Source organism: Anopheles ziemanni, chromosome 3 (assembly GCF_943734765.1).
Source record: "Anopheles ziemanni chromosome 3, idAnoZiCoDA_A2_x.2, whole genome shotgun sequence".
Lineage (NCBI taxonomy): Eukaryota > Metazoa > Arthropoda > Insecta > Diptera > Culicidae > Anopheles > Anopheles ziemanni.
Genome location: NC_080706.1, coordinates 8722469 through 8737117, shown reverse-complemented (window position 1 = coordinate 8737117; position 14649 = coordinate 8722469). Strand labels below are relative to the sequence as shown.

Genomic DNA, 14649 nt, shown 5'->3' with positions numbered 1-14649 from the left:
ATTTACGCCACTTTATCCACCTTTGCCGTTTGTTTCATGGAATAGAAGGAAAAGTCCAGTGGAACATAAGGGGAAAAAACAACTTTATGGATGCTGCTAACTGGTGTCAAGTTGCAGCGCCAAAGCGCCAGGATGAAAGATAAATCTCATTAACTTTCGCTGAGCTCCGAAGCGGGCGGAACAGAAACGATCAAATGGTGGATGGAAAAAAAATTAATCTTTCAGTTGGCGCGTTTCTCCGTACCTTCTACCGGGCAACAGTGAGCACAAAGACAAAGGAAGTAAACGCACTTGGGGAAAAGTTCCATCCGCCGATGTGTTGCTTTTTTTTTCGAGACCAATCCCGTGCCACGATCCATTGATCATTTTCTATTTCCGTTTTCATCACGCACTTTCCGAAAAGCGATAAGAAATGTGTTGGGCCGCTATTGTGTGCTTAAAATAGAGTAGCTCCTTGTGAAGCTGGTTGGCGAAAACTCCTTTCTGCTCATCCCCTGTTGTTTTGGACTTGTATTATGTCTTTTCGGACCAAAGCTTAGTCTGCTTTATCGTGGCACGTGTTTGGCGCACGTCTCTGTCTGGGTGATGGGTCGTAAACTTTATTGACCCAATATCGATACACGACGGCAAGTACTAGCGTTTCGAACACCTTCACTGCGTCATCGGAGTGAAACGGTTTGTTTATTTTTTTCTTCCGCGAAGACTTCTTATCGATAGCAATAAGAAATGTCTGGCGGTTAAATTCCAATTCTGTCTTCACGTAATTGTTATTACAGTCTAAAACAAGGTATTTATAATGTCTGCTGAGTCCGGTTTGGAGTTTTTTTTTTATGTGCGAAAATACCTTGACCGACCCCAAATTTAAGACGTCAGACAATAGTGAAAAGCAATTCGTCGTATCTGCGTCGTGCCTCGGACCTTTTTCCATTTACTCTGTTTTTGGTGGAAATTGCAATTTCCTCAACACTGCCCAAAAACGCCACAAAAGCTGATAGCATTTGAATTCATCCAGCAAAAAGCATGCGGCTGACTTCTCGTGTTTCCAGCTCACTGACTTGACGCAAATAAGTTTTCCTAGGTTGACTGTTCGCCCACCAGGGAGTGAATTTGTAATTGAAAATTCCACTTCCTACCTTCAAAAGGACGCGTGCGAGAGCTGCATGCTGCAAGAAAGCATACAACAGCAGCATCAAGGTAAAACCCGTATAAAGTGTAACCGATTACATTGCGTGTTAAGGTTGAGCCTAAGAATGAGTAAACTTTGGGAACGACTGTGTTTGGAACTCTCTTTGATCCCGACATTATTAACGGTAAATTTGACGAGAAATGTCACCAACAGCTCACTGAATTCGTAGTCATCGAAACAGATGCTTGACCTTGGAAAAAAATGGATACTGTTTTGAATGTAAGTCATTACTGTAACCTTTATTGTTTCGGTTTAAACTGCCTCGCTAATAGCTACACCAGGATTCAGTATTTGCCACCGGGGCCGATAAAAGGGATTTTCGTGGAACGAAATGGTGTTTGATAGGGTATCGAATCTATCAGCGTGCTAATGGGTTGTATGTGATTCGACAGGTGTTGCTAGATTTCGTTGTAACGAGGAATATTCATGAATAGGTTAGTTTTCCCGAGCTAAACGGCCGACCTATAAATGTTATTAGATTTTCTATCAAGTTTTATGAAACTTCAATCAAAAAAATGCTTGAAAAGGGAATAAAAACATAATAAAAAATGAAACCTAACTAGACATTTCATTACATCAGATTTTATTTTCGAAACAACATATCTAATATGATTTGCAAAACATCAATGATACCGATACAGGTTGGCAGGAGATTTTGGAGACACATTTCCATGCACTTGCTCTGGTAAAGGTGTCGGGTTGGTAAAACGAATGGTAAAATCATGTATTTTTCTACCTTATTTGAAGAATAGCAAACGCATGTCGTGTAAAAGCGTGTTGAGTATGCTATATGGATGGTGAGAAACATGAAACTAATCCAAAGCTGGGATCAACAGACGATCTCTGCTGCGAGAAGCATATTATCAAAACACATAAATAGCCACCGTTCCAACGTGGAGCCTATTCATTAGCAGCTTATAGCATGATACGATGCACGTCCTATACAATCACATGTTAAAGGATCCTAAATCCAACATTTGCTTGCCGCATCCGTACCAAACACAAGGGTTCCTTTGATTACAGGCAGAATTCCAGATCAAATATGTATAGAATCATAATTTGCTACTATGTGATTGCATTTATGAGTGGTCATTGTCAATCATGGATGCCATTCATTTGTTAGTTTACCAGCGTTAATATTCGTACACTATGATAAGGGAGAGTTAATTTCCTCTTCCAAAATGGGTTTATTTATAAATTCGATAAAATCCCAATAACCCTGTTACGTATACTGATAATGCATAGCATGTCTGTAAATAACAGAATGCGTATATTGCAGTAATTTAAAAATAAGCTTTTGCGTTTTCGTTTTGGGTTGTATCTTGGAAAATATTGTAAATAATCAAGGTGAGGCTTTGCTTGCATTTTATTTGTTATTCTGCTTCCAGCACAGTTTAATATTTCCTCTCATTTCATAGCATGTTTTTTTGTGCCAAGAGCCTGGTACAGTCATGATTTATCATTCCACATTTGAGATTTATGGTGAAATTATTAATTCAGCAGATTAAATCAAAAATATCCTTCATTTCGTTCGAATTGATCTTATCCTTTATTTATCCCCACCGGTACGTACTTGTAGCTACTCTTCACATCCAAACTGCGTCTCGACGGGCGCTTCCACCCGGTTCCGGATTTCCGTAGCAAGATTTTCCGTTTCGTTTGCCTTGCGTTTTTTTTTCGCGAACCGTTTCGCGTCCGACGCAAACGAAGGAAAAAAAGCCGTAGCCTTAAATTAGATCATGATCGCACACGGTACCGGACCAAACAAATACCGGACAAACGTCTGAGTTGTGTTTACTTTCGCCGTTTGGGAGGACACAAAGTCTATGCTTGCCCTTGGCCGCCTCCACAACCGCCCGCGACACCCCACCGCCGGCCCGTTCGGGGGTCAGCAGTTCGAACCGTGGCCACAACTACCCGAACAGCACTGGCGCGGACATATCGCGGCGAGGTTTTGCCGCACTGGAACATAGCGGCCTTACAGATATACACACATATACACACCTCACACACCTCTATACACTCGTCCGCAGATGTACACAGAATCTGTGCTGGTTTGTGAAAACTGGAGCTCCAGCAGTCGACGGAAGCGACGACGATGGGTGGATGTTTTCCATAAAAAAAAGTTATTGACGCTGTAAATTAACACCACGATGGTAATTTCAAGCACTCTTGCACACGGTCCACCACCCTGCCAGCCAGTTACCAACCGTGTCGCCCGACTGACCCGTGCGCACCTTTTGGGGGAAGCTCCAAGGGACTGACGGAGTTACTGGAATACACTGGGTTAACCGGGTAACCTTCTACAACCACTAAACCACCAAACGAAAGCCCAGCCCAGTCCAGTGAGCCACTGACTCCCCGCTGAGGGATGCGTTCGTTCTAATTCAATAAGCGAAAGCGATGCTGAAGCCTGCACAGCCTCCCGGCACCAAGGGTCTTGCACCCTTGCGAGGGCCGACCACTATCAATTAAGTCAACCAGCACCCATTGACAATGGCTCCAAGTGTGGCAATTAGCACCATGGTAGTAACGCGCGAACACGACCCGACGCGATGCGGGTCAGCAGTAACCGGCGACACCGAGGGAAACCACTCGACCACACGAAACGGATGGAACCCCCAAAAAAGTTCGACCGGAACAACGACCTTCCGAACCCGACGCCCGTCCGCAACTGACTGACTGACTGACTGGCTCCGGCCGTTGCTGGATGCGATGTTTGGCCGGAAGATAACACGTCGGATCGGACATTCGTGTTCATCGGCGGAGCGTTCATCCGCCGACGCCATGGTGATGCGCGAACCGAACGCTTTGGGTGGTTCACACTTCGGACGTTCATCCGACAAACCCGAGGGCTTCTTGCCTGCTGTTTCCGGTTTGCAGCCGGATGGCGATGTACACTTTATTAATTTATGTATTCCGTTCCATTCATGGCTTTCCACAGAAACAACCGTAAGTCATATTTTAATGTGTTTTTTGTTCCTTACAAAATTGTTCTACCGAGGTCCGAAATCCGATTAGCTGGCCACAAAATTGAATGGCGCAAATGGACAAATGTTCAATAGCAGCGACTTACCATGTTATCGGGAAAATTATTACACAAACACCAAACCTGTTCATACTGAAAGAACAGATCTTTGATCTTTTTGCGTCCAGCCAGCTCCCGCCCTTGGGACCGCAAGTACCGTACACACAATCCTGTTTACAAGAAGGAGGCTCAAATGAGGTGCAAAAAATAGGAGGAGGAGCTTTGAGATGGGAGAAAAATGGTGAAACGCTTCCCAACACATGGAAACTGCCCACTGTCGCAGCCGTTTCGCAGAACTTATTAGCAACTATCGTTGAGGTGTGCGCAAGCATTGGAAAAATAAAAATATTTTTACCATGAAATGGTTTTCCCACAGTTTTCCAAAAGTTAACGATGTTGTTTGCTCTCGAGACACCTTTTTATTTGTAGCCATGGTCTCACCTTTCTTGATACAACAGGATATGTGGAGCAAAAACCATGTAGCAATGCGTTCGGTCAGGAAAATGTGTAGCATAATGAAAGTTGTTTACTCCAACCCCGTTTTATTGAATTACAACAGTTTCACAATATGTTATTCAGTCCTGTGTCGGGCACGTTCGAGAAATCCTCTACAAAAAAAAATCCGGTCCACATGGTGTCAAATGAATGGAGGCACAACCGATTCTCCACCTAGATAGTCTAAAAATATTATTTCTCCACAAAGACGCTCCAAAAGTGGCTGAAACTGGTTCGCACTGGAAAACACTGCCAATCCTCCAGATGTATCAATTAGCGGAATTTCATCACTTACCCATTCCAGCTGGCTGGCTGTACGAAAAACACGCAACGTGGCTAAATCTGGAGGCAAATAATTATCACACAAAATGTTGAATGAGAGGAGAGAAAAAAAAAGTTGCTAAAGTAAGCCTCATGCTTTGTTGCTCTTCAACTTCCTTTCGCCCTAGGCATAGAGTCTTCTAATGCAAATGCGAGTTGAGTTGAGATTTTGATGCAAAGCTGGCATCCAAGTGGAAGGCTTATACTTACTTAACTCATGCCTTACTTGCCAGGTGTTTCATGCTGGTGCTTTATTAAAGCACTCCATTGTGTCTTAGAAAGGCGCAGGAGAAGCCATATTTGCTTTGTAATAATTGTCTATGAAAATTCAGCTTACTTCCGCTCATTTCTCGCCATTTCCGGGATCAACTTCCGTGCTTCGGGTGGTAAAAGTAAGAAAATAATGAAATGAACATACGTCAAATGGCCAACAATCATTCAAGGATTCATGGAAAACATGTCTATGGCCTAAATTTTATGGAAAACATGTCTATTGTTGATGGAAGATCCAGTTCATTTGAGTTAAGCTGCAGGATGCATTTGCAAATGGAAAGCTAAATCCAAACGAAACAAACAAACAACATATTACCACATAGCTGTGCCGCGATATGTGCACATGGTAAAGATGAACACCGATGGCCAACGAGGCGCAACAACCCCCGGATGTCTGGGGTTCATCCGCAGCTGACCACTTGTTGCTCTGGGCATGCCGGTAATTTTCCATCTGCAAAGTTTTCCAAACCCGTGTGGGAAGAGGGAACATCTCCCTGACATTCCCAGAATGTTGCAAAACGCATGCATGCAATTCCATTCTCCGATGCAATGGGTACTGGCTAGCTGGATCTATTTCTGGCTCCTTTCGGCACAATGGAATGACGCGGTGCCAGTCTCCTTTTTGAGGGGAGGGATTTTTAAAAGCAATCATCTTTTGTTTGCTACCAGGAATTCGGGGAATACGATAATTTTCCAGTCAAAGCAGTACAAAGAGGAATTGTCGCACACTACTAGCGACAAAGTTTACCCAAATCCACTCTAAACGGGCAAAATCTGAGCGACCAAATTAAATCCCATCAAGCGAACAGCGCGAGTGCAAATACACCGAAGAAAGAAAAATCCACCACCAGGCAAACAACATCTGCATCAAGCGGCAAGGAGAAATAAATCATTTTCCGCACCGCCAGAGAAACGTGCCCGGGTGCGGGCGCGCCAAAAATGGGTCTCCCGAATGTCGGGCCTCCCCGAGTAGCGGGCCAGGCGTTTGCTTTCGCGACGCTCGGTCGGTCCCGCCAAAAACCGTCCCACCGTTTCCCAACCGTTCCAACCAGCGTTTCCCGGCACAAACAAAACCCACGATGGCCAAATAAACGCGCACGAAAGCGCACACACACACGTTCCCACAAACCAGCTACTAATGGTTTACCGCAAGCAAACATCCAAATGCGCTCACCACCGCCTCCATCGCCGCCGCCATTCCGACTCTTGTGCCGGAAAAATGGATAAAATTTTCCACCCACCGATCTCTGCTTCGTAGCATTCAACGAATGGGAATTTTACGACCTCGCGAGCAGATTGGCATAAAATTAATGATCACGTGGTTATGAACATCCAATACGCCGATCAAATAAGTTCGAGTAGGAAAGAATGTTGTTGTTTGGTGGCGTGGACTGGATCAGTCGAGCGTCTGGATTTGTGGATTCTGTTAATATTGTAAAATGGCGTAGGATTAGTAGATTCGATGGCGAATTAATAAATAACATCCGGGTGTTGAGTTATAAATAACCTGCCCGCTACACGAGACGACCTTTGGATGCGATTTGTAACGAAACGAAGCTGTCTATATTTTCGACAATATAGCGAATGCACTCCGAATGCATTCTAGTGAACACGACACATGAAAGTGAAGGATAAAAACGAAATAAACTAGAAAACGGTAAAACTAATCTTTCCACCACTCGAGGTCCAGCCGGGGTACGTCCGGAGACGTACAGGATACTGGCCGGTTTCCTTCGTGCGGTAGAGCGAACGCATCCGGCACGACGTACATCTCATGGGCGTCTCCCGCATTAGCACAAATTAGTGCGGCCATCGTAGTCTGCTGGATGGCCTTCAGCTGGGGCAGCGTAAAATGGCCGGGGTTGGATGCCGGTCCGTGGCTGTAGAAGTACCGATCACCCTTCCTGAACCGGGAAAACTGCTCACTGATCAGTTCGGCAAACGTTTCACCCACCACGGCCCCCTCGATCGGCGTCTCCAGCACACCGCCAACGTACAGATCCACATCGTCCGGATGTGCGTACAGGGAACGCAACTTGCGGCCCACTTCCTCCCCAAAGTCATCGAAACTGGACACACCCGCCTTTCCGACCAACCGGCGGTAGTCGTTGTACGGCCGGATGGCATGATCGCGCCCTCGCTGGATGTTGATGGCGGACAGGTCGACGCCGTATGGTTTTCCCGCCTTCACGTCCAGGAAGCGTGTCACGCTGCTCGAGAACAGCTCGTCGACGGACTGCATCGGCTGGCGCTGCAGAGTTTGGAAAAGGTCGTCGTAAAACGTTCGCTCGCGGAAACGTGTCGGATCGAGGAACGTGTGCCACGTGTCAACCGGACCGTCCTTTAGCCTGTAAAGGATGTAACGAAACGAGAGGGAGTGGAAATTAATTTACTGTTCAAGTGAAACGAACCCATCATTTAGAAACAGGCGAAAATGTTGGAAAATTTCGAGCAAGTTCAAGAATTTGATTGACGTCCTTCAGAATGACGTGCGCAGTAACAGATTTAATATTTGTTTTGAAAGAAAACTAAACTTCAAAGAAGGTCAGAGTAAAATGGAGTACAAAATGGTCATCAAAACGGAAACAAAAAGGATGCTCAAAGTACCAAATTGGCTCAGTGTTTGTTGGAGCGTGAGAGTACCGTTGTTTTTGAATGAAATTCTCAAACAACTTATCAAACAGTTGGAAAAAGATGTAAAAACTTTTAAGTAACTCAAAATTGGTTTGATCCTAAAGAGGACCTTAGCATCAGAGGCATAAAAATTGGCAAAAACAAATAAATCGTATGGTATCAATATGACACCCGATTTCCTAAAATTTATAAGTACCGACAATTTTTTTACGTTTTTCCATATGTATCACGTAGGTTTTTGGATAATATCAAGTAGTCTTATATTGCAGCAACATGATTTGCGAGTAATATTAGTCAAATAGGCATTTAAATAATCTACTTGCTTTGCGATCCCATTTTCTCAAAAACACTATCAACAATACTTACTCAAACTTCGATGGAACCGTGGAGTGGCCAAACCGGAACGCCGCGACGGTGAACTCGCTCGTGACGGATGGGTCCACACGGTCACTGTAAGCGTCACTGTACTCGCCACGCGTCGGATGCAACCCGTACAAGGTGGCGTACCTTTGCCCAACCACCTTCGGCAGGTACTCGTTGTAAACGATATGCTGCAGCTGACCAACGACAATCCGGCGTGCCTCCTGGAAGAGCGTCCCATCGCTCCAGTGTGGGTTGAGTCGATGTAAGCCCCTGGCAACCCGGTTATGTTCCCGCAGCATCAGCGTATGGACGGCGACGAGCGAAATCAGTTGGTTTGAGCGGCCATCTCCGGTCCGGAAACACAGCTCGGCCCACTTTTCACAGGCGCCCTCGGCTTTTTCGAGCGGTGGCAGCTCGTTATGGTACCGGCGATGGTTCAGCGACTTTAGCCGGCCACCCTCGTGTGCCCGCAAACCGTGGGCCTGCTCGTTTGTAACACCGTAGATGGGCGATCCGTCAATGAAGTGACTTACTGCGGAAAGTTGCCTTCCGTGCGGCGCCGAGCAGTCGTCCATCGGTGCCACGGCCGAGCGCATAAAGTGCATACAGCGCACCCCATGCTGCCCGTAGAAGTCATCCCCGCTCGAGACCGGGATCGACATACAACCGGGTGAGGCTTCGGGATGCCGGCGTGACCCGTCGGGCGTGCAGCACTTGGAGCTTGAACCGATCAGGGAGTTGCGCGAGAAATCGTGTGCCAGGAACTGACCGAACTGCATCAGAAGTACATTGTAGTGCTCGTGCGGTTGATGCAGATCGGCAAACAGCGTTGAGGAGAGTTTGCGGGCCGTCGGAAGATAGCGGCCAGTCACAGAGACGGTCCGGGGAGACCAAATACCGTCGTCGTACGCTGGTGGAAGCACTCGCCCCATCGGATAACCGGCCGAACCCCAGAGGCTGCCCCCGGGAGCGATATTGTTGCAGCGACCATCGAATCGCCGATACCGGGAATGTGGTTTTTCACAGCGAGCCTTACCGAGAAGGCACCGTTTTTGTCGCCGGAAGCCAACTTTTCCCGTTCCATTTGTTCTAGAATATAACAAATTATTGTTAATCATTGACCTTTCAAATTCGTCGAGTGTGCCTAAACTTACATCCTGTGAAGGGCTTGCCTTTTGAGCACATCTTTCAACCCGGCCCAGACCCACTCTGCCGGAAGTACATCGCCCGGACCGTGGAATCCACCGTGAAAGCTCACCTCATCATCGACGCCATTTGCCTTTTCGCGAAACTTCTCCGTCTCCCATTGGCCAAACAATTCAGCTTGCAGTAAAACTTCATCGTTCTGAAAGTGCTCTTCATCTGCCTCAGCAAAAGGGTCCCACGGTTCTCGTTCGGTGTGTTTTCGCGGTGGACAACAAATACCTTCAAACTGACCGTCTGCCTCTTCCAGCGTGCATCGGCGCCAGTAATAGTTTTCCCAGCGACGCTCCGGGGGCGGCCGAAGGTAGGATGGGCGTGAAAGATACCTCACGATCGCCATCCGGTCCACTTCCGGGCACAGCAATAAACGCATGCACTTACTCCCAGCTGCACAGCCCGCGGATGCTGCGGAAGCGAATAAGTTACCTACATTAATTTTAATCAGTGATGGTGCATTTCATCAGAACTAAGCCTGTAGCGCTATTCGATGGTAAAGCATATGTTTATTTTTCTCTTCCTACATGTAAACTTTTTGTTTTAATTTTCATCAACTAATGAAGCTATTCTTGTTTGCAAAGGCAATTAAAATAAATTGCATTATTTTGTATACCGTATCGATCAAACATCGCCTCCCTTGCTTCATCAACATGTACATTCATTTAAAGTTGCATTAATTTAATTTGTTTAGCATTTGTATCCAGTAATAAAACGTTTTTACCCCTGACTCGGGCAAGCGGATGGAGTTTGTACTCCCATACAAGTTGTCTCTCGCACGCTTTGTTTCTATTTTCGTTACACGGCGTTTTTTTTCGAGTGCACCTGCTTCTAAAACACGTTCTTATGTATTAGTAAATATCTATCCATTTGCATGATGTAAAAAACCAGTGTGACAAATTTTTGAGCCATTTTCTCAACTTGACAAGAATGTGTGGGGGTTAAATTCCACGTAAAAAATAATACATAATACGTAGCTGGAGTACCAAAACGGCAGATGGAATTAAATCTTGATTACTACACAACACAAGCACAAAAACTTGTTCATACAGATGTGTCACTTCAGCTTGTGCCAAATGCCTTAAAAACCACGTGCCGTTCCAATGATTGACACCATGCGATAATGAAAAGAACTGTTTCAATATATGGCAGATATATTCACGCTGGAACTATTATGGATTGATTTAACCAACTGAACCCCCCTATTTCCAGCAGCAGCTGGTGAATCTGCCAAGCGTGTACAAAAATACCGTGTCTGTAGATCTTCATCTGCCATCCACTTACCGTTCGCTCCTTCACGGGACGATTGTTCTGTCGGCAGCAACGAGCCATCGATTATTGGCACCAGCACCAAAAGGCTGAGCAGTTTCAAAACCACCAACAAGGCTGGAGGGCCATAGGAAGCTGGTGTAAATGGTGTTTCGGTGCGTTGCTCGTTTGACGAGAGTCGAAACATTATTCAATTAGGGCACGCGTTCGGAAACGTATCCTTGGGCTCACCATCAACGCTCACGGCGATGGGCAACGAAACAACGGGAACGGGATGGCGGCCGATAAAGTCACTGATCTGGGAACAGATTGCCAGGGCCACATGAGAGGTTGCCGAGAGACTGACGGCCACACAGTGAAGCCTGGAAATGGATAACGGAAGGTGATTGAATTTTATTCAACCCTTAGAGCTCAACATTTGAACAATAAATTGTTCAACAAATAATCAATTGGTATACGTTGATCATACAGAAATGCTTTTTAGTGAACGGTTTTGGCGAATTATTTTGATTGCATCGTGTACTTGGTTCACGGATTTATTCGCTTATTATTCCAAATCAGATATACTGTTGTACTATTAATTGTTAGACATTCAAGAGTTAAACGTTTATTTCTGTTTCGAGCGCTTCCAAAAACGCTGCGTTTCATCGTTTCCTGCAAAAGTGACAGCCAATTCCATAAAAAACGCACCACTTTGTTCCTACTTCCGGGGGATCATTTCTTTTCAAGCTGTCTGTGGGGTCTCGATCATCTCCACGCACGCACGTCCCGCACCGACCCGGCACAATGCAGGTCAAAAGTGTGATTTTGTGTTTAGTTTTAGTGATATTAAATGTTTGCAGAACCGTGCATGGATTGGCAAAGGTAGAGAGTTCGCTAAGCTCATTTTGTGATTCGCCAGCAGAGCAGTGCCTTCTGCGAGTTCAATGTACCTCCGAACCACGTGCCCGCCGGCATCTTGTGCCGTGTCTCACGGCGGACGGGCTCGAGGGTCTCTGCTGTAATCCTTCCCTGCAAGTGTCTCAGCGAAAGAAGCGCTCGTTGCCGTACGAATTTCCAACAGAACTGTACGAAAATGCCATCGAGGAAGGCCACCGGGTGTACTCCCGTAAGTTGGAGCAGATTGACCGAAACCGGGAGCACATGGTAGCAGGTACGGACGGTGCCGACTCGTTGTTTCGCCGATTCCATTCGTTCCCGTCGGTGGGTAAGGCCGTTACTGCGGAGCAAGAGGCTGGCGCATACGAAGACGTATTTGTGGCACGATCGTTTGCCGATGCACTTAATCTGACGGATGCGGAAAGGGTCGAGTTTGGATTCGAGGCACCGAAACGACTTGTCAAACGGTGTGTCCCTCCAAAGCCGTGCAATCCGCACGCCCGGTACCGAACGATAGATGGCTCGTGCAACAATCCCTTGGAATCGCGTAGCAGTTTGGGTAAGGCCGGCTATCCGTTTGAGAGGTTGCTCCCACCAGCGTACGAGGATGGCGTTTGGGCACCGAGACTGCACTCGTCCGTCTCCGGGCGTCCTTTGGCAAGTGCAAGGGCCGTCTCGGTGGCGGTTTTGCCCGATAACGACCGTCCGGATCACCGGTTTAACCTACTGCTGATGCAGTTCGGTCAGTTCATGGCACACGATTTTACCCGCAGTGCGAGTATAAGGATGGGCAAGGACGAAATCCAGTGCTGTAATGCGGACCACTCCGGTCCGTTGCACGGAGAGAGCGCACACTTTGCCTGCCTACCGATCGACGTCAGCCCGAATGATCCGTTCTTCTCTAAGTTTGGCATCCGCTGTCTTAACTTTGTCCGCTTGGCTCTCGCCCGTGACGGAAAGTGCAAGTTGGGCTATGGAAAGCAGGTGAACCGTGTCACGCACTTCATCGACGGTTCCACAGTGTACGGCTCGGACGATGAAACGGCCGCTTCGGTCCGTACCTTTTCTGGGGGGCGACTCAGGAACAGTTTCCCGTCCGGCGTGGAACTTCTTCCGTTCTTGGAAGATCGATCTGCTTGCGAGCCATGGGCAAAGGCTTGCTTCAAGTCAGGCGATGACCGCACAAACCAGCTTGTTTCGCTGACCTTGGTACACACGATGTTCCTGCGGGAACACAACCGCGTAGCCGCCCGTTTGGAAGCACTGAATAGACACTGGGATGACGAAACGCTGTACCAGGAGACGCGCCGTATCGTTGTTGCGGAGCTGCAGAAGATCTTCTACAACGAGTACCTCCCAGCCGTACTGGGACTCTCGAAGGCGCGCCAGTATGGGCTCCTCGATGACCTGCAGGGTCACACCAACTTCTATAGCCCCGACGTGAGACCTATCGTTTTCAACGAGCTTACGGGTGCTGCGTATCGCTTTGGACATTCAACGGTGGATGGCACCTTTTTGTGAGTATCTATCAAAATTCGTATTGACTAAACAGAAAGCTAACGCACTTGTCTTATCGATTTCCAATACAGAATTCAACATCGTCATCGGCGTTCGGAGCTAGTTCCTTTGCATAATGTATTCCTTGATCCGTCTCGACTTTTAGAGCCATCGTTTTACGATGATATGCTCTTCTCCATCGTGGACCAACCACAGCAGCAGGTGGACGATTCCATAACGTTCGAGTTGACTAGGATGCTCTTCGCCGGTCGGCTTCCGTTCGGAACCGATCTAGCCGCTCTAAACATCCAACGAGGACGTGATCATGCCCTTCGCCCGTACAACGACTACCGCGAATGGGCTGGCCTGTCACGGGTAACTAGTTTCGAGCAGTTTGGACCTTTTGGAGCCAAGCTGGCCAGCGTCTACGATTCGCCGGACGACGTGGATCTTTGGGTCGGCGGAATCCTCGAACCTCTAGCGTCCGATGCCCTGTTCGGAGAAACATTCGCCTCTATCATAGGGGAGCAGTTCGCTCGGCTCAAGTTTGGCGATCGCTACTATTACACCAACGGTCCGAAGCACAATCCTGGATTTTTCTCGAGCGAACAGCTAGCCGAGCTGGCCAATCTATCTTTTGCTTCCGTCGTCTGCGCCAATCTGGATCGTCCGCAAGGATATTCGGTTCCACTAAATGTATTTCAACAGCCGAGTGAACACAACCCACCGGTACCGTGCAGCTCATTGCCACCGTTCGATTTAACTGCCTGGAGTGATCGTTAAACATCGTACTACAACTAAAATGTAGTACAATGCTGTATTTATTGTTGGTTTTTGTTTTAAATATGTTTGTAAAAATGTAGCCAAAACTACGTGTAGTGTTGAATAAATATGTGTGAAACTTCACACATTTTTATAACGTATAAAAGCAAATAGAAATAGAAACTGTCTCAATTATTTATTTCGCTGGAAAGTCCGCTTGAAATAATCATCAACACGTTGTACTCAATTTCGATCCGAGTTCAATATCCGAAACTGGTTTCACATGGGGTCTGAATTTTCAACAGTTCCTGATTTGGGAACTATCCCAATTGCTCCGAAGAGGGATCGAGTCCGTAGACCAACTGCCAACACTAAAGAGAAAAGCGACATCGACGAGAGTTGTCGTTTTGTGTACGGTCCGTGTTTTTGATAGAATTTATAAGTGCAAACGGTTGTTTCCTCCGGTGAAATAGATTCTAACATAAATATTATGCTTGTGGCTTGCTTTGTGACCATTTCTAAATCGAAATTCGCTCAAATTATCGAAAAAACAGTGGAAACAACATTCGCGAAAATCGAATCACCCGTGGCAACCAGAGCATCCAAAACGGCGTAGCTTCTTTCGTACTGCGTTGCGAGTATGTGTGAGTGTTGGCATTCCATGAGGTAACCGATCCGGTACGATCGCGATCATGCGAAGGCAGAAGCATAAGTGAGTGAGCGAGAGCGAAAGTCTCGCATAACT

General features: G+C 46.8%; 2 protein-coding genes across 2 annotated transcripts; one reads left to right on the top strand and one right to left on the bottom strand.

Moving 5' to 3' along the window:
* Nucleotides 1–6844: 6844 nt before the first annotated feature.
* On the bottom strand, nucleotides 6845–9903 carry LOC131286159 (chorion peroxidase-like). Its single transcript, XM_058315051.1, has 3 exons — nucleotides 9455–9903; nucleotides 8304–9389; nucleotides 6845–7651 (listed from the first exon to the last, which is right to left on the bottom strand). The coding sequence occupies exons 1-3, from the start codon at nucleotides 9874–9876 to the stop codon at nucleotides 6967–6969; spliced, it is 2193 nt and encodes a 730-aa protein (XP_058171034.1). The 5' UTR covers nucleotides 9877–9903; the 3' UTR covers nucleotides 6845–6966.
* Nucleotides 9904–11507: 1604 nt separating this feature from the next.
* Nucleotides 11508–14081, top strand: LOC131289580 (chorion peroxidase). Its single transcript, XM_058318868.1, has 2 exons — nucleotides 11508–13162; nucleotides 13235–14081. The coding sequence occupies exons 1-2, from the start codon at nucleotides 11553–11555 to the stop codon at nucleotides 13923–13925; spliced, it is 2301 nt and encodes a 766-aa protein (XP_058174851.1). The 5' UTR covers nucleotides 11508–11552; the 3' UTR covers nucleotides 13926–14081.
* Nucleotides 14082–14649: the final 568 nt, after the last annotated feature.

Excerpts from the sequence above, each read along its gene's own strand:
- LOC131286159 (XM_058315051.1), bottom strand. The coding sequence starts at position 9,876 with ATGCGTTTATTGCTGTGCCCGGAAGTGGACCGGATGGCGATCGTGAGG. Across the intron at positions 9,390-9,454 it reads AGGCAAGCCCTTCACAGGAT|AACAAATGGAACGGGAAAAG; the intron begins GTAAGTTTAGGC and ends GTTATATTCTAG. Across the intron at positions 7,652-8,303 it reads ACGGTTCCATCGAAGTTTGA|GCTAAAGGACGGTCCGGTTG; the intron begins GTAAGTATTGTT and ends CATCCTTTACAG.
- LOC131289580 (XM_058318868.1), top strand. The coding sequence starts at position 11,553 with ATGCAGGTCAAAAGTGTGATTTTGTGTTTAGTTTTAGTGATATTAAAT. Across the intron at positions 13,163-13,234 it reads ACGGTGGATGGCACCTTTTT|AATTCAACATCGTCATCGGC; the intron begins GTGAGTATCTAT and ends TTTCCAATACAG.